Raw genomic sequence first — 26194 nt, forward strand, 5'->3', positions numbered from 1 at the left:
AAAAGATAAATTGGATGTTTCTTAAAAAATTCATAATATAAAATTCCAAAAGAGCAATTAAAGTATAAACTTGCAAGTATTACGAATTGTTTAGAGTTAAAGCCCTATTCACTCGTGATTCCACTTATTGCAGCCACTTAGCTCTATTCACTTGGACCTCACACCATGCAAACGTACGTGACAACTTACCATTGTTGTTTGTCATCTTTCTAGACGAACATGAACCGTGAACCACTTACCACTTGTTGTCCATTGTCTTATTTATATATTGTCTTTTCTCTCTCCTAGTTTTTCCAAGGTGAGATTCTCTTTCTTTCAACCCTTTTCATAATTTTGCTCAATGCCTTCTCCGGTGGATTTTTCCTGACATTTGTCATCTATGGGCTGCTTTATTTCATGGTCTATCTGGAAGAAGAGGAATCTGAAACGATTTGGGAAAAGGAAATCGTAGAAACAGAATCCTGAAGCTATGGCTTCGTTAACTTGGCCAGTCACCACTTCCAAACCTTCCCATTTCAATCCATATCAGGGACCGAAGTCTAATGATGATAATATTTTCTCTAGTCTCAAATCTCCGAAATCCACATCTCAGCTCAGAGTCCTTCATGCACGAGTTATTAAAACTGGCCTTGCCAACAATGATTATGTGATTGGTCAGCTTCTTTTTTGTTGTTCCATCTCCGGTTGCATGCTCTATGCACAAAACGTATTTGACAAAATCCCTCACCGGAAGCTGTTTTTCTACAATGCCATGATCAAATGTTACTCCGATAATAGGGCATATAAAGATGTCCTCCGTCTTTATAGCCTCATGCGCATCCACTCCGTTGCTTGCGATTCATTTACTTTTCCGGGTGTTTTACGGTCCGCTTCTTCTCTTGCAAATGTGGCAGTAGGCGCAGAGGTACATGGCCTTGCCATGAAGACAGGTTTCGACTCAAAAATTACTGTTAAAACCACCCTGATTGACATGTACTGTAATTGTGGGCTTTCTGGTCAGGCATGGCAGATATTTGACAGGATGAGTGAAAAAGATGTCATTTGTTGGAATACGATGATAGCTGGCTACGTGAAGTGTGGGGAGTTCACAAGTGCTAGAGAACTCTTTGATCTCATGCCAGTAAGGAACGTATCATCTTGGAACACTATAGTCGACATGTATTGTAAAAGTGGTGATGTTGAGGCTGCAAATGTGTTGTTCAATGAGATGCCTGAGAAAGACATAATATCATGGAATGCCATTATCTCGGGGTATGCCAAGGTTGGCCAGGTTGAAGTGGCCAGAAGACTGTTTGATGAGATGCCTCAACGAAATGTGGTTTCATGGAATGTGATGATGACTTGTTATGTGCATAATAGGCAGTTTCATGAGACACTGGAGCTGTTTAAACTGATGCAGGTCTCAGATGTTAAGCCTAATGAAGTAACAGCTGTTGTGGTTCTTCCAGCTTGTGCTCATTTGGGTGCTTTGGACATGGGGAAGTGGGTCCATGCTTTTATTGGTAAGCATCGAATTAAGATGGATGCATATGTTACTACGGCACTTATAGATATGTATGGAAAGTGTGGAAGCATTGAGTATGCGAGAAAGGTGTTTGATGATGCAAATGAGAAGGATAGCTTTATGTGTGGAACCATGATTGAAGTTGCTGCAATTCATGGGAAGGCAGAGGAGGCATTCGAGATATTTCATTACATGAGACGGGCCAAAATTAAGCCTAGCGACATCACCTTTGTTGGGCTGTTAAAAGCATGTAGTCATGTTGGTATGGTGGATGCGGGCAAAAGATATTTCAACTTGATGAGTGAAGAGTTTGGATTGGCACCAAAATTGGAACACTTTGGTTGCATGGTTGATCTTCTAGGCAGAGCTGGGTTTTTGGATGAAGCCCAAGAACTCATCATGAGTATGCCAATGGACCCACATCCTGTTATATGGGGAGCGCTACTCAGCGCTTGTAGGTTACATGGACACACCATGCTAGCCAAAGAAGTTGCATTCCATCTCATGGAATTGGAGCCAGAAAGTTGTGGGAATTATGTACTGTTATCAAACATTTATTCGAAGGCAGGACAGTGGGAGGAAGCTGTGAAGATACGGACTTTGATGAAGGAGAAGCGGGTAAAAAAATATCCAGGTTGTAGTTCAATTGAGTTGAACAATAGGGTCTGTGAATTCTTTGCCGGAGATCGATTTCATCCCCAATGTAAACAGGTGTATGAAATGGTAGATCAAATGGTGACTACACTGAAGAAAGAAGGGTATGCTCCACTAACTTCTTCTGCATTGCATGACGTTGATGAGGAAGGAAAGCAGCGATCACTCACTCATCACAGTGAGAAACTGGCAGTTGCTTTTGGTTTTATAAGCACAGAAACTAGGAGCCCAATAAGGGTTGTTAAGAACCTTCGTATTTGTGATGATTGCCATCTTTTCTTGAAAATGACATCTAGGTATTATGAGAGGGAGATTATTGTCAGAGACTGCAATCGTTTCCACCATTTCAGAGAAGGCGTCTGTTCTTGTTCTGATTATTGGTAAATTTTGTGGTACAATTTTATATGGGTGTATATATGATATGCCTTTCTCTTTCTCCCTTTTTCTTAGGAAGGGATGACTTTAATGTGTAAAGCACATCCAAATTGTTCATTAGTAGACTTTTATTTAGATCCATGGGCACTCAAGGATGGGGTCTCTCGAATCCTCACTTGGAGAAGCAGCAGCAAGGTAACTCTTTTCCTTGTAGCCAAGGAATCCTGCAACATTCCCTACTGACTCCCTACTGAGTCGGGTCCTGAAGCCAAATCAAAAGCCCTGATTTGAATACCTAAGTAAGCAGAGAATAGTGGAAACTACCAAAAGGTTTCTTTGCTACTCCATTGGATCAAAAGAGGTTTACTCTTGACTTGTGGAGCTGAGCTCCAGGGAATCTCAATCCTCATCTTCCCTTTTCCAACATAAGGAGGTCAGAATTAGAACATGTTGCATTTTTGGAGGGATAAAACCATAAGAAAAAAAATACATGGCTATCAGCCTGTCACCTACTTAAGGCCAGATCTTCCAACCTTTTTACAGTTACAGTTCATTGAGTTCAAAGGAGCAATGCCAGGCTTCTTCCACTGGGGGAATAACAAATCCACAAAAGGTGAACTTGTTCCATTAGCATATCTACATTCCCTTATCCAACTTACCATTTGCAGTGGGTTCTGAGGTACCTCATTAAATGGGTGATCACAGATATTTAAAGGGAACTCAAGAGGAAAAGGTGAAATTGTTCCATTTGCATATCTACGTTTTCTGTTAGCAACTTGAGCAAGTTCTTATATCTAATTTCATTGATGATCAACAGGTGATCTGAAAAGCACACTTATAGTGAAGGATATTTGTGGGATGAGTTGGTTGATTCACTATGTTAAGTTATGGAGTCTAATTAATATCTTACGCCGAATCGGTACACAAAATCCACGATATATTTACTGCCCTTTCATTAAGGGTAGTTTGGGTATTTCATATTTGTAATTCAGTTACCCAAATTTTCTCTTTATATTTGTGGGAGCTGTTGTAAAGAATTGAACGAGAAACCGTATGAAGTGAAAATCTCATATACGATTCTGTAGAGATCATTGAGGGGAATCATCAGTTTCGGCAGATAGAGGTTTAGAGAAGTGACTTTTTTTGTAAACTATTTTATCATTATAGTTGAATTATAGTAGTAAAAGACAAGACGTAGTCTCACCTTAAGGCGAACTTATATAAATCTTGTGTTTTTTTTTGTATTTATTTTTCTCTTTTCTGCATTTATTATTAGTGTTATCGTTAATTTAAAATTAAAAACGTTAATTTCAGATTACAAAACGTTAAACTGAATGATTTATCATTCAGATGGAAAACGAGCAATCCCCATACCATCGATTTGATTTCAGACCAGCAGAGGAACATGGAGCTTCGTAAACAGAGGAAAATACAATAAGATAAAAAAGGAAGGCCATTGAAGATGTATTAAGGATCCCTCATTTTGACAGCGAAAGCCAACCAGGTCATGAGCTATATGTGCGCCCAAAGCAGCGTCTTCGCCAACGCAGGCTGATACTCGAATATCTCACTGTTGCGGAAGCATCAGACCCAGAGCCCATGGAATTGTTTGATGAAATAACGCAGTGAAGTACCTTTTATTAGGGAAAAGTGAGAAAAACCCTAACTTTATTGCCTCTGAAGTACCTGTATTAGGAAAGTGGAAAAATTTCTTTCTTTCACACGGTCTTTCTTCTCCGACGGGGGATTGTAGATATGGTGGCAGTTTTCAACAAGGAGCTCCTCAGTTGGTACCTTATCACACTTAAACTCAGGGAGACAGTCGACGCTGGCGTCCCCAAAGAGCTACCTCCTACACCCGCTGATCATCCGGCGCTGCCATCTTCCCTTACATCGGACCCATCTCCGGCATGCGACTCCGAATGGGTGATGTGCATCCGGGAGAAGGTGGAAGAGGCAGGCAAGAATGAAGTAGCCTCTTCCTCTTCCTGGGCCAAGCTTTGCATCTATAAGATCCCTCGTTCTCTCCGAGATGAAGACAACGACGACAAGGCTTATGTCCCGCAGATTATCTCCCTCGGCCCCTATCATCACGGGAAGAAACGCCTCCGGGACATGGACCGCCACAAGTGGCGCTCGCTGCACCAAACCCTGAAGCGAACTGGGCAAGATGTGAAGCTCTACTTGGACGCCATTAAAGAGCTTGAAGACCGGGCCAGGTCATGCTACGAGGGATCCATCTCCCTTTCTAGCAACGATTTCGTCGAAATGATGGTGATCGACGGCTGCTTCATTCTTGAGCTCTTCCGCGGCGCTGCTGAAGGGTTCAAACAGTTGGGCTACTCCCGCAACGACCCGGTTTTTGCCATGAGAGGATCGATGCATTCGATCCAAAGAGATATGATAATGCTGGAGAATCAGATTCCCCTCTTCGTGCTAGATCGACTTCTGGGTCTTCAGATTGGGGAACCTGATCAGAGAGGTCTCGTCGCCCGATTAGCCATTCGGTTCTTCGACCCTTTAATGCCCACGGACGAGCCTCTGCGCAAGAGCGACCGTAGCCGGCTGGAGTCGCTGCGATACAAAGAAGCCTTCGACCCCCTCACCGACCAAGGTGAGCTCCACTGCTTGGACGTCTTCCGGCGAAGCCTCCTCCGCGTTGGACTCCGTCCGGAACCCAGAATGTGGATCCCCCGGCGCTCTCGCGCACTCCGCGTCGCCGACAAGAGACGCCAGCAGCTGATCCACTGTGTCAGCGAATTACGAGAATCCGGCGTTAAGTTCAGAAAACGGAAAACTGATCGTTTCTGGGACATCACATTCAACAATGGGGTCCTCGAAATTCCGCGCCTCTTGATCCACGACGGGACGAAATCTCTCTTCCTGAATTTGATCGCCTTCGAGCAGTGCCATCTGGATTGCAGCAACGACATCACATCCTACGTAATATTCATGGATAATTTGATCAATGGCCCAGACGACGTGGGTTACCTCCATTACCGAGGTATCATTGAGCACTGGCTTGGGAACGACGAGGAGGTGGCGGATTTGTTCAATCGGCTGTGTCAGGAGGTGGTTTTCGACTTCAACGACAGTTATCTGTCTGGATTATCAGAGCAGGTTAATGGGTACTTTAATCACAGATGGAATGCATGGAGGGCGAGCCTTAAACATAGATATTTTGGTAATCCTTGGGCAATTATCTCGCTTGTCGCCGCTTTTGTGTTGCTTGTTCTCACTCTGGCTCAGACTTTCTATGGCGTTTATGGATATTACAGACCCAATTCATAGCCTGGTTGCTTCAGTTCGAAAACTTCAAATTCATTGTTGATTCTCCTATTGTTCCAGTGACAGAAGACTGTCGCTAAATTACCCCTGTAGAAATCGATCGCATAAGCGGAGGATGCTTTTTTTTCTTCTGCGTGAGTGCATGATTATGGATTCGATATGTTGAGCCAGTTTCTGTAAGAAAAAAAGTTTTTGAGTGCCAATCAAAGGAAGAAGCTAACGATTTGGAAAAATTTACACCAATTCAGCTAAAAGAATTTTCAAGTCCTGACTGACTGGTTCATTTTCGGGCATCTAATATTGTCAACCCGAACATTGAAACGTGACAGAAGAAATCAGAAGGAAGGTGCTATTGCTCGACGGGAATTATTGATACTCTACCCAGAGCATAGAAAACCCAGAAAATCTCTGTAGCAAGTGGGGAGGCAGGGGATCCCGTTGAACCCAATCCTCTGGCATTAATTATTCTCCGGCTGAGTTTACTTCAAAGCAAGACAAACCCTGTTGCCAATTGCAGTAAGATGACGGCAAGAAAGAACAGGACGTCCTAAATGGTGTTCCTTTCTCTCTGCTTCCTCTCTTCTGTTCGAATTTAGAAGAACAATAAACTGTAAATATTGCAACATGCTCGGAATTTCCTAGTTATGTTGAATTACCACAAAAGAGCCAAAACACTCTTTCTTGTTCTACTTGTACTAGGCAATCTCTGATTCTCTGTTGTACTTGGAATGGTTTTAATTATTGATCTTCATCCTCTTATAATGTTGTAGGTAGTCCCAGTTTAGAAAAAAACTTTTTTTTTTCTCCAATGCAGATTTCCTCTTTAACATGCTTACCATGTTTTAAGAGTTTGACTTTTGTTTCCTTATTTGATATTTCATCAAACACCCAAAAAAGAATCAGTGAGTCCATCTCTTACTCCTCTTCTCTGGTGTCCTGCTCCTCAGCTTCTTTGTAAGAGAATTGTTTAATCCCTTTCTCTATATCCCTTTCTCTTCTCTGGTAGCTCATGGCAGTAGAATCACTGATCAAGGATGGAAAGCAGTTCAAGTCCAGAGCCAATCCTAACTAGAGAATTGTTTTTCCTGGTACCAATGTCGGGGCAAAAAATAGTAAGTTTCATACATCCATGAACCTGGAGAAACCACTGCAATATATTCCTACCAGGCCATGTGACGTAAACAAGAAATCTGAAGCCACTCAGAAGCTTGAGGGAAAGCTGGCAATCTGATCTCTGCAGCCTAGCATAGGGAGGGAAGAAGAAAGACAAGTAAAAGATGTTTCTGCAAAGAAGCAGGTCAATCTTCAAACTAGTGCTTCTAGTAATGGAATAGATAAAGAAGTAGAACATGGAAAAGAAATTTATCAAGGAAGAATTGAATTATATACAGGACATCTTTCTGTTTTGGCGTGTGAGCTGGCCAAGTTATATAAGGTTGAGAAGTCATGGGCCCCTGCAAAACGATGAGGAGATTAAATTGAAGATACTCAGATTTTGGCCATGACTGGAGAAAAACTTCCTCAAAAGCTACAAACCAGGCCCATGAACTTAATGATTATTATCTTTTGAACTTATATTGCAGTCCTGATTCAGTTTTGGTTTTTGCAGGAAAGTTTTCCCTGACCAGTGGCTACATGCTGTAACCTTGGACTCTTACAATGTTGATGATCCTGCTAATTTCAAGAAGGTGAATTAGTGATTATTTTCCTGTTTACACTTTCATTATTTGTTGATCAATGCTATCAAATTTTGGATTCTTGCAGAGGTAGAGACAATGGCAATATGGAAATCTCCCAAGTTTTACCTGTTGGGATAGAGATCTCAATTTGATTGCTAACTGTGCTACCAAGCTCTGCAACTAATCATCTCCACTAATACATGGAGAGGAAGGTCCTCTTCCTTGTCAATTTTTTATCGCGTGGACTGGACGTGGAAGAGATTGCTTTATTATCTATATTCAGATTAGGGTCATTGTCCACTCTGGTCCAAAATTTTACATGAGCTGCTTAGTGCTGCTCTTTTCAGATTTTAAAATCTTCTGTATCAGGGCTCTTGTCTCATTATGAAACCTTACAAATTTCTAAATGCAGATCCATGGTTATCTAGTTAAAAGTATATTTCTATATTTTGCTGTTAGAGTTTCAAGCATAATGCCTCGGCAAATAAAATCACATTAATGTGACAGCCAGTTTATATTATGGAGGCAAGACTGTATACACACAAGTTAAAAAAAAAAAACATCAGAATCATATTTACCTGATAACTATGGATCTGCAGAAAATCTTGCATGTCCATTACTCCTTCATGAGTGATACTAGTTTTTGTTCAATCTACTGTTCTTTGTTAGTCATGTACTCAGATGTTATTCAGATGTATAATACAATCCTGGTGTATGTGAAGGAACTACATTTGGAATGTCATTTTGAAGCATTATCTGTGGTGTTGAACAAAGTCTCTGTCTTTTGGAGGTTTTGCTTTTTTTAGTAAATATTTTGATTTGATTACATCTGAATTTTCTGTTAAACTTGGATGAATAGTTAGATTATTGGTTCCTGGCAAGTACTGTTGGTTTAAGGACTCAAATGTCAATGACAAAATGGATATAGATGGGAAGATGTTTGTAAGTAAATGTGCACAAATTTTATAGTTGGAATGTTCTTTGCAGACTACCTGACCAGATTCCATCGAGCTACTGTCCAGGCTTCCTTAATGCATTGTTATCCAGATCCACCAGTATTTTTTATTATTCTTCAACCTTCTCATTTTCAAGTCATTAATTTCCATTACTGAATGGTATTTAACTTAAGTTGTGATGAGCTGGAATTAGCTGAAGTGTCTCTTGTTTTAAATTATAGATAGGATGACCTGTACTTAATAGTATCCATTTAAGTCATTAATTATTATATCCCTGCACTTGGATTTTCCTCAGCTCTTTATCTATCTGCAGTTTGCTGACATCAAACAAGCTATATTGATCAGCCTGGGATCAAACTTCCAGTCAAAAATCTTAAAAATCAACTGAACTGCTGAAGTTTATTATCTAACAAAAAAATAACAAGAATAAATTAAACAGTGATTTTCATAGAACTCGATTAACAAACTTCCAAACATAAACCCCTCATTGTGCACTTTAAAATAGAAAGAAAATGAGGAAAAAAAAAAGAAAAAAAAGAAATAGAGACCCAACTTGCTGTTTGATGGCTTCATTTTAACCGAGACAGTGAGCTTAAAAGATCATTGTCTCTTTGTTCCCCTTAATTGCATTACCTCTCCAACAACATCACGGGTCTTAAGAATTCTACCTTATTAGGACAGAATCATCTGACCTGGTTACTATTGCTTATATATGTCTGGAGATAACCATAATGAAGAAAGTTTTAAGTCTCCATTTCTAGATCTGCATGAGCTCTTCAAAGGCTGGCATAGCAGAAGCCGGCAAACCCAGTAGAACATTTATGCTCTTCCTCTTTTTTCCATGAGAGAGAAACAGGATAACTTCTTTCTCAGGCAGAGTTACTGGTCCTGATTGAAGAGGTTCTCCCCATCCAAAATCAGTTGTGTGGAAAGAGAGCTTAGACCAGGTAGTTATTAAAAGAGTTGCAGCAAGAGAAGGCCTAGCACGAGTTGCTTCAAAATAATCAATGGCTGATCTCATGCAACTATCAGTCACCATCTGGACTGCCTCTTGAACCAACCCGACCGTGAATGAAAGTGGTTTCTCCAAAATTTCACCAGCAGTACACAGAGAGTTTGTTAACACAATCCCGTTACCAAAATACCCATTGGGGAGTGGTGGATCAAATCTGTTTCTTCCATCAACTGCAAAGAGGAGCTTAGTCTGTTGATCAGGTCTCAATCTTAAAGCTTGGCTACGTGCTCTCCACACAAATGCAGAGAGGGCTTCAAAAGTGGTGCATTTTTTTACGACTCCATCTTCCATGGCTTTCCTCTTGAGTTGATCTAGCTTTTCAGGGTCAAAGCAGAAGGATCGGTAGAGCATATGCTCTTGATATAGCTCATTGGTATTGGATACATCTTCAATCTCTGCAAATTCATGGTGAGGAAATTCTATTTTAGGTGGGTCTCGAGCTTTGAGTATAGTCCTGTCAAGAAACGGCGGGACAACCAGCAGTTGCCCCCGGGCGGTCTCACCCCATGAGTTCACAAACTCCATAGCACCAAGTCCATCAAACATGCAGTGATTCATGGCTAATCCCAGAACAAACCCTCCACATTTAAATCTAGTAACCTGAAAAGTCAATATTTTTGAAGCCAGTGAGAAGTGAGGACTTAGTTACAAAGAAACAGTAAAAGGGGTTCCTTGGGGAGAACTACTATAGAGGAAACCTGAGGGAGTCAATGACAAGTAGAAAATTTTTGGGTTGACAGAAACTTCTTGCTAGATATCCTATCACAGTTATTCCCAAGATGGACATGCAGCCAAGGAAACCATCAATGGGTAAGACTCGCAGTACTGCCCATTGAAGTGCTGTAAGTTCATTACATTTTCCCTGAGAGGATGTGCCCAATGGAAAGATAAACCAATTCCCCTAGCAAATTACTTCAGATTTCGTCAAAGATAACATTACATCTAAATCCAAAACTAGAAAGCCCCTAAATCACAACTAATAAACTAGGTGAGGGTGCACCAGTGCAATTAGTATCTTGTCTAACAGGTAACTGACATAAAGATCTCACATACCTGTGCCACCAATGGGGGTATCTCTAGTATGTTCCTTGCACCAGGAATGTTATAAACAAGCTTTCCAAGTGTTGCAGGGTCTGGTTTGGCTATATCCCCAAGTGCTTCCAGTGTGCAATTTGCATCTGCCTCTACAAAAACAGCTCCTTCACCAGTACAATTCACGATCAACTTCCCTTCTGCACTTATTGTCAGTCTCCCTGCAAGTGGATAATAATAAACAAGAACCTTGGACAGGGCTTCCTTTATGACTTCGGCTGCTCTCTCATTTCCCTTCTCATCGGCCTTGAAGCAGTAAACAGTCTGAACTATGACTGCTATGTTTTGATCAAGGTTCGATAGAAAGTAAAGACCCTTCTCTGTTTCCTCTGCAGGAGGAACCAAAGCTAGCTCTCCTTGCACAACACTGAGTTCAGCCACATTCTCCATTGTTTACCACTGTCAACAAATTCCAAACCTCTGCAAAAATGACAACACACAGGGCAACGGCTAAATAAATCATGAACAAGAAAAACCCAGGAGACAAAAAGTAAGAAACAGAACAACTGGTCTGCGTTTAATGCTGCTACACATTTTGGTTTTCCGCAAGGCCTGATACAGATCACAAACGCTGAAAATTTCTGATAGACCATTTAGGAAAAGATACCCACCTCTGCAACAAAGGGAGGAAATCAAAATCGCATTAGCCGTGCCGAAATCTGTCGATTCCGTATCGAGGAGAATCATTTATATAGACAGAGAAGTACATGCACCTGATCAAACCGGCGGCTTTGCTTCAAGTTAAGAAAAAAATAATGACAGGGACAGGTGCTGGAGGCGGTTGAGAGGAGATGATGTGTGGATTGTACAAGCAGAAGTTTTGAAAATGTGAAAATCAATTAGCAAAGTCATAGAAACGGAGGAGAGAAGATGAGAAATTTGGATTTTCGTTGTTTGCTTTCTGTGTTTAGTTTGTGCTGTCAATCTGGGTGAGGGTTGGCTACTTGCAGGCGAACCAAATATCAACAATCTGGGTTTTTGGCGTAAGAAAGGAGTCGTTTGGTTGGTGTGGTTGGCCTCCCATATTTGCTTTGCTTGGTCTTCTCTGCACGGAAGTTGGAAGCCAAGCTGTTGAGGATGATAATAATAAAAACAAGAAGAAAATACTTTAAAAACGCAAATTTTAAGAAGAAAATGACTAATCTGCTGAGAAAAAGTCACCAAAAGGTTCGTAATAGAAACCATTGCAGGTTCAGATTGAGCTACTTGCTACTTTTTCTACTTTTAACAAATCTGCATTTCAATAAACGCCTTCTCCTGCTTTCTCACTTGGGTTAAATTTGGTTAACGATTCCCAATAGCAACAGAATTGAATAGAGGAAAAAGAAAAATCATAAACCAAAAAAAGGAGCTCTATAAGAATAAGAAAAAAACCAAAAGACCCAAATCAATAGTCATGCCTAATCAAAGAAAACTATTTTTCTTGTCCACGTTTGAGCATGAATACTAAAACTGGGGTTTTCTTATGAGATGTTCTTTGTTTGTTAACCTGAAGCATGAATAAATATGAACACTGATGTAAGTAACGGTACTGGGATAAGAATCTAATGGAAAACTCAGTTCGTCTAGACGTTAACTTCAACCCTACAATTGGGTTCCGTTTTTTTCCATCGTTTCCTTGCATCAAGGCAGCAGTAGTTCAACAAGAAACTCTACCCTTTGAATGCTCCCTCGCCTGTTTTCCAGCAGGCTTCCTTATTATGGTCATGAAGTGGCGTTATTTTATGAAGTTCAATATCTTCCCTAAATTTGGTTTCAGCCATCTTGTTTAAAGAACTCCATTCAAGGAGCCTAAATTTAGTGAATTAGGATTTACTAAGGCTATGAAGTAGTGCAGGGGGCAGTCCCTACTAATAGGGTGAATGACCCTTGTGATTACTTAAAATTGTAAATTTGAGCTCGAGTCTACCTTAGCTTCGAACCTAAAATTGAAATTGAACTTGAGCCTAATAATTTTAACTGAATTCGAGTTCGAGCTTAACCTACATTTAATACTCTATATAAAATATATGTCAATAAATTATATATAAAATTATGTATACATTTTAAAAAAAGAATGATGGAGAAGGTTAATGATTGAATTTCAATAATGGATTAAAACGCACCAATATTAATCATTTTTACTCCAAATATTGTTGAGCTGGTTTTGTAATTTTTGAATCTGGCCATAAATTTATTATGGCCTCCTTAGTGCCCTAGTTGAAAATTTATATTCTAGGAAAAACTAGAAAATTATTAGTGACTTATTAGAAAATTACAAGAAATATTTTAAATTGTTTTTAGGAAAGTTAAATGGATCTCTTATTGCCTCTTCTAGGGAAATAAAAAAAATTAATAATCAATCTAATATATTACTATACTTATCGATAAATTTTTAATCAAATAAAATGTTAAACACAAAATTGATATGAAAATTGCCTCAAGTATTACAACATCAACTATCAAATACTAATTGAAAAAAAAAATTATACTGTTTTCTTGCCCATCTTGGAAAGAAAATCTTACTTAGAAAATTATATGATTTTTAATAAGAATTTTCAATTAGAAAAATGTTTACAAAAAACATGAAACACTAATAGTCCCTAAAAAATTATTTCTACTAAAATATATTTTCAATTTCTTCAAGAGCCACGTGGAAGGAGAGTTTAAGGAATTTTTTTTTTTTTCACTTTATCATCTTGCACGAGTGAAAGTTAAACGTGCAAAAGCATCTTTGCGCGTTTGGGGGGGGGGGATACGAACCATGTCAACCTGTGACGAAACCCGATACCAAATCTCTGATAAGTTCGAAAAGTTCTTTCAAGAACTCAAGAAGAATAACTCTCAATTTCAATAATGATCAAAGGTTTTCAAATCCGTATACAAGTCCCCTATTTATAATGGAGGACTTTGAAACCCTAATTACAATAAATTAAAGGAAAACTTAAAGTACTTAACGTAAAAAGAATCCTAATTATATTCCCACGTGATCTTCCAAGATTAATTGTCAATTCGTGGTTATTCTGATGGATTCCACGAGATATTCTAAGATAATTGCCAACTCGTGGTTATCCTTGTGGGTCCCACGAAATCTCATGGTGGGTCCCACCAGCTTGTGTCACCGTGGTTGGCCCCACATTGTAAAAGAGTAATTCCAGCCCACGTCCTCATGGTGGATCCCACTTGCTTGTGCTTCCATGGTGGGTCCCACAATATAACAGAGTATAACCATACTTTGTTCACATCATTCTCCCCCTCTTGAGAAGGATTTGTCCTCAAATCCTCGCCATGGTTGATCTTTCTCAATTGTTGTAACCTCACTTGATCCTCATATACTTGTTTTGGTGCCATCGGAACCAAAGTGATTGTCCACTGATTGTGCACGAATAAGTAGTTGTTGGTGAAGCCGTCATGCTGCACACATCTTTCAAATTCCCTCAATCTTCCTAAGAGTAGATATCCAGCTTGCATTGGTACTACATCACACAATAATTCATATTCATATTTACCAATTTGAAATGGCACCACAACCTTGTATTTCACGTGGCAGTGAGTGTGAAAAATATTCTCCCTCTGTACTTCTGCTTCCTCTTCTTTAGCTGGCAAACTTAAGGCACATCGTGCAACTAATCCAAGCATCTCACCATTATATGCTCTTAACTCCTCAACTTTGATGGGGGCGTCCTCCAATTATGACATGTTATCTAGATCAACTTCATCTTCGGGACCAATTTCACCATTTTCCTGGATAATCATAACTTGCTTGTTTGAACATTGGCTAGCTATGTGTCCTCTTCCCTGACATTTGCAACATTCAATCTCACCAGAAAGAGTCAAAATAGGAATTGATTTACCTTGAGACGTCGTGGTAGTGATGGTTGTTTTGGGCTCTGGTTTGGCCTTGAAGGTGGACGGATTTTCTTTTTTCTTTGGGTAGTTTGATCTCCACGTTGCTATATTTGAATTTTGTGGAGCTAGTCTTGGCCGTATACCACCCCTCTTGAGTCGCCTCTCAAGTGTGATTGTCATATGCACCAAATCTTCCAAATCCACATAATGGTATATCTCGATTGCGTTAGCAATCTCTCAGTTTAAACCATTCAAAAATCTGGCCATTGTCGCCTCCCTATCCTTCTCCACATTATCTCTAATCATTGCCATCTTCATCTCCTTATAATACTCGTCAATGCTTCGGTTCCCTTGATAGAGACTTTGCAGCTTGAGGTAGAGATCCCGATAGTAATGAATGTGTACAAACCGTCATCTCATCACCCTCTTCATTTCATCCCAATTATCAATAGGACGTTCTCCATTCCGTCTCCTATTGATGCATAACTGGTCCCACCATACAATAGCATAATCGGTAAATTCAATGGCAACGAGTTTTACCTTCTTTTAAGTCGGAGTAATTGTGACAATCAACAACCAATTCCATCTTTTTTTTTCTCACTCGAGGTAGGCTTCAGGATCACTCTTTCCTTAAAAAGCAGGAATTTTCAACTTAATATTTCCCAAGTTACTATCTACCCGATTCCTAGTTTCTCTATCCCGGCCATATCTCCTATGGCTGCCCACTGACAACCTATCAGAATCCTCTAAATTGTCACCTTCAAATTCGCCCATATCCTCTACATCCCTTTGAAGCAACCTGTTCTTCACTGAGGTGTTTGGAACAAGTAGAGACTATACCCTTTGTGTCCCCTCTTCTACTCTCTCCAACCTCCCATGCACCCTTTTGTGTTCCCTCTTTTACCCTATCCAACGTCCCGTGTATATCTTTTAACTCTTCCCTCATCATCCGTCTCATCTCCCCCACTAATGTTTGCAATGGCAGATTCGGAACACCAATGATGAAATATCTTGATCATGCGGCAGTATTGAAAATCTGCAAACAAGGTTATCCAATATTCTTTTTTTTCTTTATCCTGAGTTGATTCACTGAGTAAACAATTGTCGACGATAACAACACCTCGGTCTTGGTTCCAACTCAGCCTATTAATGAGCCAAACCTGGATTCAATAAAACTCGGCTCGTTAATTTAAACGAACCGATCCCAGATCTCGAACTCAAAATCCAAGGATACCGAATTGAACCAAGTCAGCACCGAGCTGAGCTAGAGCCACTCAGTTCAAAGCCTCCCTTAGTCCCTTCTAAGAGGGTGAATGGCCTTCCTTGTGATTAGAAAATTTAAAGAGTTCTAAACTACTCTATGGGACCATCAATTCTAAACTACTATATTGCCAACATTCCCGGTGCACAATTCATGGCCGTGTTAACACTAGCTCCTTTGCACTAAAGCAAAATGTTTTCCAGACAAATGAAAGAAGGAAACACAGACAAGTCCATAGTACATATATCAAGAGCACAATTATGTAATTTCTGATATAAGCCTTCTTCCACTTTGATCTATGAATTCCTGATGCTACACACTTTACAAGGATGAGTTAGTATTAAGATGAATAACATTCAGATCATAAATGATCCACATTTAAACCAATTTGAAAAGATTAATCTTCATTATTATCTCTGTCCTCTCCTGAATCTTCCTCGGCCTCTTTTGCTTCCTCTTGACCATCTTCTTCATCTGTCATATTATTGATCACTTCTTCGATTATGTCCCTAACCTCCAATTTCCTTTCTGCCAGATCTATCTTGAAATGTTTTCCTTCAAATAATAAAACACAAAATAATCATCACAGAAGCATGATATTAATCAAGGTAAATGGTCAGAATGAATCAGAAGCAATACTTAAATTGAGATATGATCATAAGAGACTTCAAATTTTCGAAGGATTACTATGTTACCTAGTCGCTTGACAATATCAGCCAGAGTTACCTGCACTTCAAACAATTAAATTTCAGAAACACAAAATAACTACCAAAATCAAATTCAATTTAGAATCTTCTACATTAGGGCAGCCCACCGTGTTGAAGTCCACTTCTTTCAGAATATCTTTAACCACATCAAGCATCTCTTCTTTGGTTGGTCTTGTCTTTGATTTTGGGCCAGCTTTGACTTTTCCTACAAATAAAAACAAAATTGTAAACCTTTTGATGACAAATAGAAGATTTATTCCAATGAAGCTCCCATACAACTTGACCATGAGGATACAAACCCAATCATGACTATAATTCAACAAGCTTCACCAGTGATGTGGGCAAGGGAACTCAACCAGAAGCACAACAACAGAACTATGTCATACAGATCCTTCCACGAGAAACCACAAAGATTGTTCACACAGAAGCAAGTTTACAAGACATTTTGTAGATAAAACGCAGAACTATGACAAAGCATTTAAATATGGTAACTCTGGCAGATGAACCTAAAATAAATAGTCACATTAGAGAATGAAAATAGTAGGTCCATCAATTTTTTAGGAATGAAACTCCAGACCAATGCCTCCAGATTTGGTTGCACATATCACATTATATTCCAGCAGAAATGACACCTCAACAAGCCACTAGTCCATTTATTTAGGATGTGAAGTTGGATACAAAATCCATCCCAAAAAGACTAATCAAGTTAGAAAACCTCTTTCCCAACTAATAAACCATTTTTACATTCACTAATTCATATCGGATGATTCTTTAACACTCACCTTTACATGTAGGCCCTCTTTTGTAACTCTACATGTGGACAATTTGGGTAAAAACCCACATATGAGTACCTGTTCTGATACAATGTAAAGTTGAGCAAAAAACCCATCCTAAAATAACTAGGCAAGTTAGGAAGCATCTTTCTCATAGACCATTGTTATATTCACTAATTCATATAGGACTATTCTTAACATAGGATAAACTTGTAAGTACAAAATTTACAGGAATATTTATGCAAAAATTGCCCATCCCTTGGCAATTAATCTTCAATAAAACACAGTCCACTATTTTTATCATCGCCTAGCATTTCAGCGGCATGAAATTAATGCTTTAATAAATCCATTTTATCTCATTGAAACAAGAGTACAATAACTACAATTTCTCAGACAACTCTATCATGCCATAAAGAATAACAAAGAATAGATTATCATTAATAGTGGCTAGACAAAGTCCTGGTTGAACAGAACAACAACTTCCACTAATATCATCCTTCTCTCAATCCAGTAGAGCTATTAATAGCAATGGCATCCTTTTCTTTCGAGGCATTTCCCTATACTTTTTCTTTGTCTAAAATGCCTAAACAGGTATTTGCACCACCAACTGCCTCACACTTCAGAACCCAATGAACAATACAAAACTTGGGTAATTTCTGGGCCTCATACTACACCTGCAATTACACTTGCCTACAAAGATAAATGTCATCAATTCCACTAGTTCTGCAGAGTTATTCCAGAGAGGCAAACAGGAACTCATTTGCACTTAAAATTGTGGAACAAATTGATCCTTCTCTGCAGAATTTGTAGCATTGTTTCTCCAAGAATTTGAAAGTGTTTTAGTATTGTGACGTGTCCTTTGACTCAGTGCGTTTCAAGTATAAGGTCTTAGGTTCAACTCTTACCAAGGGGTAAGAGGGGTGTGAGCATGCATAATCAAAATTCTAAAAAAAAAAAAAAGTGTTTGTATTATTTCCTATCAATGGAGCAATAATGTGTTTCTATTTGGGGATATGAAGAATGCCTATTTGAAGCCAAAACCTTGCAACATTTTTTCAGTTAAAGGGCAATGACAACATATAATGAAATTGTCCACTACTACAGGAATTGAAGTAAAAGTACCTCGTTCCTTAGACAAAGCTGCCGCTCCAGACTTGGTTGTATTTTTTCTTGCTTTCTTTTCATCACTAGCAGAAGCATTTTTACTGGCCAGACCTTTCCCTTTATCCTCATTTGATGTTTTAATAGAACCCTTAGATTTGGCAGTCTTTGATGCCTTTTTGACGGGTGGCAGGTTTTTTTTAGGACTAGGCTGTACAACCTTCTTTGAAGGTTTCTTAGCCTTTTTGCTTTCAGCTTTTTTATTATGTTCTTCTTCTTCTTCTTCTTCAGATTGACTTTCTTCTTGCTCACTCTCTTCTTGTGCACTTTCCTCTTCTTTCAAATCATCATCTGCATCCTCCTCTGAAGAAACTTTCTTTGAAGAAGATTTAGAAGTGCTTTTTGATGGTTTTGCACCATGACCCTTCTTGGCAGTCAAAGTCTTTTCGTTTGGCTTGCCTTTATTGTTTTGCTCTTTCGTTTCAATTTCATCTTCAGATTCATTTTCCTCATGGGCACTCTGTTCTTCCTGAATTTCCTCACCTTCATCTTCAGATCCCTTTTCCTCAGGGCCACTCTGTTCTTCCTGCATTTCCTCACCTTCATCTTCCTCAGAGCCACTCTGCTCTTCCTGCATTTCCTCACCTTCATCTTCATCAGACACATCCACACTGCCAGCAGATTCATCCTGATCTTCGGTGTTTTTTTCCTCTGCTTTTGATGAGCCAGCTCGCAGCCTTTTTGCTTCAGTAACCTCATTGTTTCTCTTTCTTTTCTGAGATGCAAAGTCGAAAAAATATCAAATCAGCTTCATTTTCGTGCAAACTTTGGACATATACCCAAAGTTAAGAGACATGCAAAACAATCAACACCAAGAACCAACATGCTTTGACCCCAATACTTTGGATTCATTCCTATCCCCTCACCGATTTTTTTTTTTTTTTACCTAGAATGTAAAACATAAAACAAACAAGAGCAAAGAAAGCATATTCAACGTTCCAGTATCAACATTGGCAATAGCATTAGCTGCTTAATAAAAACTTCATTGTACTCAAGCATTTTAAACACCGTTAACAAATCAATGTGGAACCTATCATGAATTGTGACATCAAATGAGTAAATCCCATATTAAATAGCAGGTCAATGTCTAGGTTATTGATTAACCTAATTATAAACATTGACAGGGTCAGTTTTGCATCTTCATATCTTGATTTATATTTATTAGCAAACACCAATGGCTTGGCAGACCACCAAGACAGCCTATATCACAAACAAGATTTAGAGCCAGCAACAACAAGAACCACCCAAACATGGATTTATAAAAGACAACACTTAAGGCACCACAAGCATAAAGAAGAGCTAACATCTGAACCAAATTTGTCATCATTGAATTCCCAGGTAGAGGAAGCTAGGAGTCACAAAATATTCAAGAATAAACAAATTGTAAGCCAGCAAACCTTTGCCATGCACAACTTAATAGACGAATAAGGAATACCAATTTGCATATATGGCAAAAACAGATTGCTCAATAAAAGGATAATTTCATACACCAATATTCTTACATAAGAGAAATTCTGCCCTGACTACACACTTATTTTTTTCCAAAAACAAAGCTATTGAAGAAATCCCCTAGTGTACAGTACTGACAATGCATTGCACCCAGAAAAAATGGAAGCTCAACAGAGCTCTTTCAGTCCTTGGCAAATTAAAATGTGCTAATATCGTTTCTCTACCTGCTTTTCAAACTTAGTTTAATTCTGAATGAAAATAATAAATAAGTAAACAATCACATGATAATAAGATATTGCAAAAAAATAATTACAAAACCAGACATATCACTAATATATTTTGCTATTCTTACCGTCATTAATAACTAAAACAAAAGAACAATTATTTTTCCCCACTATGGACACATTGGCAGGTGTCACAATTGATTGAATCAAACATAATGTGATTTTCTCTAACAAATAGCATTATGTTATTGCTGAGAAAGGCTGGGACTACTAGGACAAACATCATAAATTTTAGGGCAGCTCCTTAATAAGGAGCCAAAAACTATTCTAAATTAATAAAACATCATTATGATTGTCCAAGTAGGAAATTCTATCAAGAGACACCTAACACCACCAAATTACAAAATTAAAGTTGAAGGACAAGGCTGGAGTATGAGTAATCCAACTACCAGATTCTCAACTCCAAAGAATACCTGGTTTTCTAAGTTCAAAAGGAAGAGCTTGAAATTTCAGGTGTTGTTTTGTAACTAATAATAGCTAATACAACAGAAAAAGTTATTAAGAAACTATTCAGAGCACAAAACAATGAAAAAAGGAGACACTCCAACAACCAAAATGAAAAATTGAATTAATCTTTAAAGCTTGTTCAAAGTTACAGCAACATCTCTCTATTTATAGACTTAAAACCACCACTACCTTGCTAAAATAGGCTACTTCACTACAATAGAATTTTCCTAGGACTAGACTTCCCAATTACAATTGAATTAATGACTTACTAAACAGAAACCACTTGCAAGAAAAGGATTCAGTAACTGACTCAGAAGTTACCAACAATATACTTCAAATTTGGAACTTTCCTAAATTGACTGTTGATAAAGAGGAGTTGATATCCAAAGACTTTCCTTCAAAAACTCTCTTACTTGGGACTATAAACAAACCAAAAAACTTCTAAAAACAAATAGAAAGTACTACAACAAAAGCGCTTCCCTAAAATAGAAAGTTTTCAAAAATTGAAACAACTATATTTCAGTCTTTTTTCCTTTTCTTCCTCCTTTAATATATCTTCAATTGTTTTAAATGGATTTCCTCTCCCAAAATTGAGTAATGCACTACATCAGCACCAACTAGGTTTTCGTGGTAACACGTCAACTTTTCTACTCCCCATACCATAAGGATCAGTCCCTCTGCTCATTAAGAACTTCATAGAAATCTACACAGAAACATTTCTTAGAGCATCTTTTAAATGTTGAGAGATTTTACATAAAGCGCAAACAAATAATACAAGGTCACAACACCCAAATATTTGAAAAGAAACAAGAAAAGAGAGGGAAGTGTGTGTCCATAAACAAAGATCAGATTAAGGAAGAACAGAGCCTCCTCAACAAGAAACTGCCCATCAGCCCCATCCATAAAATGATGACCTAATAGCTGATACAAATGCACAAAACACGCTATGAACCAATAGACCAATGGAAATCAATAATAAATTTGGATCCAGTTGCATTTCAATAAGACAAGTCAAAGTTTGTAGGTTTCTTCCAAAATTATGGGAACAAATTCTTTTTATCCTAGATGAATTCAGGATTATTCTAACACTCCTCATATATGTGCCTCCTTTACAGCTCCTACCCATAGATACTTTTAAAATAAAGGCATGGGGAACAGTTACCCACTCTAATACATGTTAAAGTTGGTTCAAGATTCATCTCCAAATGAGTAATTAGGTCTTTTCCTAAGTAATAAACACAATCTTTTTTTGGTCCCAAATGCATATGAGCCTATTCTAACGCATCCCGTTAAATAACCTGTCAAGTGAGAAAATAAAATATATAAGAACTTATTTCAATAAACAAAGTGTACCTCGAGTCAGAGTATAAAAGAAAATCCATATAGGTTCAATGACTTTAAAACATATGACAATTTTTAAGAATCTGTATTTGTAAGGATTTACCTGTTTACCAGCATATCGTTTGTTAAATGTAACAGATATGACTAAAGGTCATTTTATATATGATTATCCAAGTATCCAAACAAAGAGGATTACTTTCATAATTTTAACCCCAACATACGTAAGTATAAGAAAAAAACTTCATATAGAAGATGACATAATTCAAAGAAAGTTTAAATAAAATAGCATAATTATATACTTAGTTAATATTTTTACATCTTTTAAAATGTTTGGTATGTCATTTTGTTAACTTCAATATTTTTTCATGATTGCATTATTATACTATAAACTGTTACATACATGTTTACCGGAGTATCCACAGATAATCAAATAACAAGATAATAGTACACTCTTTACTCAGTCTATAAAATGGATAAAAGGACAAGGTTTTTGTCTATTACCCCATTGTTAATCCCTACTTCCAATGTGTATGTGAAAATGTTTTCTCATCAATATGTTTTTTTCCATAAAAAGAAATGTGGATACAATGATAAATGACTTTAAGAAACTATAATAAGATGGCTGAAGAGAGATCTCTGAAAGGGCTCATCTTAATGTTTCTTTCATGTTTTTTTTTTCATTGGAGTATCTGCTTTGCAATCTGAAGGAGACATCCATGTGATTGTTTAGTTGAAACACTCTAAACAACAATAGATTATATAAATATGTCGCACCTAACTTCAGAGGTGAGAACATGCTCATCCCAGAATGAGAGTATTGCACAATCTCCCTTACAGATTCATTGAAGCCAAGATTCACTCTATTATGTTGAACCCCTAAACCCTTGCACATAAATAAGTAGCTATCAGGAAGGCCATGGCAGCACAAAGCTACATCTAAAATACTTTTGGGAGTTAGGTTGAGCCCTGTTTCATCCCAAAATGACTAATCACTTAAGAGGCCAATTATTTAATCCTATTAACCCATTAACTTTTCTTCTCATTTTCCAATGTGGAACATTTTCCCACTCAACAAATACAAATTCAAAAAAGAGAAATGAAAAAAAAAATCTTTTTCAACAATTTCGGGCTATTCCTCTAATTTTCTTGATCAAACAATTTTATTGGAAGAATGAGTAACAAATAGGACCAGAAGTGGTAGACAGAGAAGGAAAAAGATAAAGATAATCTTGAAGGAAACAATCAGCAAGCTCTTGCAAGAGAAAATATATGTACCACAAACAGAGGGAGTAGAAGGAAAAAAAATTAACCATATCACGGGAAAGAAATAAATGACCTTAGATGTTGAGTCAGTATCCCCAGATGCTTTACTTTGTCCTGCCTTCTTTTTAAGCCGTTTACCTGCCCGAGACTAAGTAAAGAAACAAAATATCATCATGAAAAGCAAAACAAAGAATAGTTCCTTAGAAGTCTGATAGGAATAGCAAACCTGTTCTTTTTCAGCAAGCAAAACATCCCTTGTTGGATGCGGAGATTCCAAAAACTCTAATAATCTTTTTGTGAGTTCTTCCTATATTGTAGACATAATAAAAGATCATTTTAAGCTGGTATGAAGTCTATCCCAATAAAAGCACTTCTGCAAGTGTTCTAAGAAGCTTGTGCTACAAAACATGAAATTTTTACGAAGACTAAATGGGCAGATTTTAAAACAAAGTCCTTGATAACAAAAAGACCTCATAAAACCTTGGCAGTTGGCCAAACTTTTCAAAGGAGTTTTAAGAAGTATAAAAATGAAGATTCCTATTCTGTTCAGATAACTACTTCCATGTCAAAATGACACTGAGAGCTACCCAGAAAATTCAGATAAATCATTACCACCTATAGGTCCCATACCTTCTTAACAGTGGCCTTCAAAACAGGGATATCAAGCACATCACAGAAATCCAGCAATCTATCCTTGATACATTTGTCAATTTTTTCTTTTACTTTTGCTCTTTGTTTATCCTGCATAAAACAGAACATGCCACCAAATGATTTACCAATCTTAAATGAGGCCAAACAATGTTAGAAATTTGTTCTTAATTAAATATGAAAATAATGATAATAATGGTATGACAAAAAATTGTGTGATAGAAAGGGAAAAACACCTCATTGTCGTCCCACACAAAGCCTGAAAACTGGGATATATTTCTCTTCACATGATATGCCTGACAAGAAATGAGACAATCACTTATTTCTGGATGATGTACTAAAAAAAGAAAAACAACAAGTTACACGAAAAGGTAAAGGATTATACCAAAGACCTAATCAATAAATATAAGACAACGCTAGCCAGCCTACTAGTAGCCATTATGCTTGAAAAAAAAAAACAGAAGATAGGCTACCTTTGTTTTCTTCCCAAATAAAATGGAATGAAGAACTTGGAGATTCTCATCTGCTTTTCTCTTTGACAACTTAAAAGCCACTGAAATAACATAAACAATTAGAAAAACATCAACACAATGTATAAAAAAAACACGACAGTAACGGTAATAAGAACAAAATAAATTTGAGAAAAGTTTTAAAGCTAAATGTAATGACTAATACAGCACCTAACCCATTTATTGCTCATGTCCCAAAAAGAATCATGAAGCTAGCAACTTTAAAAGTCGGATGCCAAAAACACCATTAATTTCAAATATAAGCATTTTGACTCCAAGTGAAATATTTGGACTTGTACTGCAAATAATTCAGGTTATTACGTTGAGCGATGGAAGTTAAGAAAATAAATGTACTTTCTTTATAAACTTCTTCCTCCTTCAACAGAAGTGAAAACCAACTTAAACTGTTCAATAATCTCAGCATGTGGATTAGGTTGTCAAGTTACATTGGCAAGGACCATGGATGTCAGCAAATATTTGAAAACAATATAATCAGAAAAAGGAAGCCTGCAGCAGGAATTTTGTTTGTGCAGTAAAAAATCAAAAACCTTCAACATGATTTGGCTCATTAAGACGGACATCAAAATTTTAAGTCAACTTAGAAAAACCAGATTGGTATTTAGACATCTTGGATTGTTGAAAGCCCTCAAACAGACCTCAGCGCACACCAGGCAACTACAGAACCATTAGCTGGTTGTGAACATCACAGATTAGTCCTGGCGACAATTAACGCAACCTAAGGATTGAGGAAACAGAGTATGCTGCACTACAATAGACAATCAATCTCCTAAGTTACCAACCTCTTATATAAGTAAACAAAAGTTTTTTTTTAAATAATAATAAAGAGAAGAAAGAAAAGAAGGCCATGCATGAGAAGGCTTGGGATTACCAAGGAGAAATTTTTTGGACCAAATGGCATTCATAGACAACTTTCTACATCAAAATTAATCAATTACTTGAATTTGATGAATTCTATGAATACAAAAAATCTGTAGCCACAAGGATAACACTTTGAATCTTAAGTTCATCTTTGGATGAAGAAGTAGGAAAAGTAACCAGAAGAGCCAAAAAGCATAATTTTCAGCTAAGCTACAAGAATCATTCAAAACATGGGAAAAAAAACATAAGTTTCTGTTAAGCTGCAAGAACCATGCAGAACATAGGAGATATTATAGAAAACAAGAAGTAATTGCAACAGCATCCCAATGAATAATAACATTTTCACTCGAAAGTTCCAATTCCAGAACCGGAAAAAGCACGCAAAAAAAAAAATAATAATAATAATAATAAAAAATCAAGAATACCATTTGGAATCTCTTTAAGCTGTGACCCACGGCCCTATAATCCAACAAAACCTGCGTCAGCAAGAACAAAGAAAACCGAAAAAGCAATCTAAAACTATCAGCACCCCATGAATTCACCTTCTTGATAGACAGTGCCTTAGCAGGAACACTTTCCGGAGGAGTCGAAGCTGCAAAGCGCTCCACCGTCTTTCTCTCCCGTACCGGTCTATCCACGGTGGCACGGGGTTTAACAGACGCCACACCTTTCTTCCGCGATTTTCTCGCTCCCGACTCTCCCCTCTGTTTACTCGGCCCCTCACCCTTCTTTCTCCCGCGCTTTTTCCCCCTCCCCACCTTCTTCCCCTCGTCTTCCTTTACTTCCCCGTCTTTCTCCTCCTTGATCTCTTCCTCCTTCTCAGAAACCTCCTCCGCCTCTCCTTTAAAGGCTTCCGGAGCTTTATCTTCATCACTGGACACCATGGAAGCAATTAAAGGTGAACTAAAAGAACAAAGCAAGCAGAAAGCCCTAGCTGCTTGCAAGCAAAGACAGTAACAGAGCAGCAGCGGGAACTCTGGGCGCCGACAGCATGGAGAGGGAAAACTGGATTTTGACTTGTCGGAAGCGTATATGAGGGACGGATTCGAAGGGGGGTTTAAATGGGGCGGGATGAATAGGT

The 26194-nt window shown here is 38.0% G+C and overlaps 4 protein-coding genes across 7 annotated transcripts; 2 read left to right on the plus strand and 2 right to left on the minus strand.

The window, feature by feature from the left end:
- Nucleotides 1-326: 326 nt before the first annotated feature.
- LOC137963378 (pentatricopeptide repeat-containing protein At1g08070, chloroplastic-like) lies at nt 327-2593 on the plus strand. The gene has a single exon (XM_068810505.1). It carries the CDS (start codon nt 470-472, stop codon nt 2540-2542), a length of 2073 nt encoding a protein of 690 aa, XP_068666606.1. The 5' UTR covers nt 327-469; the 3' UTR covers nt 2543-2593.
- Nucleotides 2594-4096: 1503 nt separating this feature from the next.
- On the plus strand, nt 4097-8945 carry LOC137953002 (UPF0481 protein At3g47200-like). 4 transcript variants are annotated; one of them, XM_068800189.1, is made up of 3 exons: nt 4097-7118; nt 7431-7509; nt 7586-8165. In XM_068800189.1, exon 1 carries the CDS (start codon nt 4289-4291, stop codon nt 5822-5824), a length of 1536 nt encoding a protein of 511 aa, XP_068656290.1. In that variant the 5' UTR covers nt 4097-4288; the 3' UTR covers nt 5825-7118; nt 7431-7509; nt 7586-8165. The 4 variants fall into 4 exon arrangements, with proteins under 4 accessions (XP_068656290.1, XP_068656297.1, XP_068656283.1 ...); XM_068800196.1 differs by having other exon boundaries at nt 4097-6375; XM_068800182.1 differs by lacking the exon at nt 7586-8165 and adding an exon at nt 8488-8945 and having other exon boundaries at nt 4097-7509.
- A 219-nt stretch (nt 8946-9164) lies between these two features.
- LOC137953025 (omega-hydroxypalmitate O-feruloyl transferase-like) lies at nt 9165-10953 on the minus strand. Its single transcript, XM_068800208.1, has 2 exons — nt 10525-10953; nt 9165-10071 (listed from the first exon to the last, which is right to left on the minus strand). The coding sequence occupies exons 1-2, from the start codon at nt 10951-10953 to the stop codon at nt 9214-9216; spliced, it is 1287 nt and encodes a 428-aa protein (XP_068656309.1). The 3' UTR covers nt 9165-9213.
- A 4912-nt stretch (nt 10954-15865) lies between these two features.
- LOC137953032 (DEK domain-containing chromatin-associated protein 2-like) lies at nt 15866-26193 on the minus strand. Its single transcript, XM_068800221.1, has 11 exons — nt 25656-26193; nt 25539-25572; nt 24199-24278; nt 23962-24021; nt 23708-23818; nt 23304-23384; nt 23151-23225; nt 18255-19008; nt 16467-16564; nt 16348-16378; nt 15866-16207 (listed from the first exon to the last, which is right to left on the minus strand). Exons 1-11 carry the CDS (start codon nt 25995-25997, stop codon nt 16050-16052), a joined length of 1824 nt encoding a protein of 607 aa, XP_068656322.1. The 5' UTR covers nt 25998-26193; the 3' UTR covers nt 15866-16049.
- Between the last annotated feature and the right edge of the window lies 1 nt (nt 26194).

The sequence above is a fragment of the Aristolochia californica genome, unplaced genomic scaffold, assembly GCF_029961685.1.
Source record: "Aristolochia californica isolate CCGP_79_NKW_82.1479 unplaced genomic scaffold, dmAriCali1.0.hap1 SCAF_1, whole genome shotgun sequence".
Taxonomy (NCBI): Eukaryota; Viridiplantae; Streptophyta; class Magnoliopsida; order Piperales; family Aristolochiaceae; genus Aristolochia; species Aristolochia californica.

What these genes read in the sequence shown, in the direction of transcription:
- LOC137963378 (XM_068810505.1), top strand. Translation starts at nt 470, where the DNA reads ATGGCTTCGTTAACTTGGCCAGTCACCACTTCCAAACCTTCCCATTTC.
- LOC137953002 (XM_068800182.1), top strand. Translation starts at nt 4,289, where the DNA reads ATGGTGGCAGTTTTCAACAAGGAGCTCCTCAGTTGGTACCTTATCACA.
- LOC137953025 (XM_068800208.1), bottom strand. Translation starts at nt 10,953, where the DNA reads ATGGAGAATGTGGCTGAACTCAGTGTTGTGCAAGGAGAGCTAGCTTTG. An exon ending in TACCCCCATTGGTGGCACAG is followed by an intron (nt 10,072 to 10,524) that starts GTATGTGAGATC and finishes TTGACTTTTCAG; the next exon opens with GTTACTAGATTTAAATGTGG.
- LOC137953032 (XM_068800221.1), bottom strand. Translation starts at nt 25,997, where the DNA reads ATGGTGTCCAGTGATGAAGATAAAGCTCCGGAAGCCTTTAAAGGAGAG. An exon ending in AGGCACTGTCTATCAAGAAG is followed by an intron (nt 25,573 to 25,655) that starts GTGAATTCATGG and finishes GTTGGATTATAG; the next exon opens with GGCCGTGGGTCACAGCTTAA. An exon ending in TGAAGGCCACTGTTAAGAAG is followed by an intron (nt 23,385 to 23,707) that starts GTATGGGACCTA and finishes TCTACAATATAG; the next exon opens with GAAGAACTCACAAAAAGATT.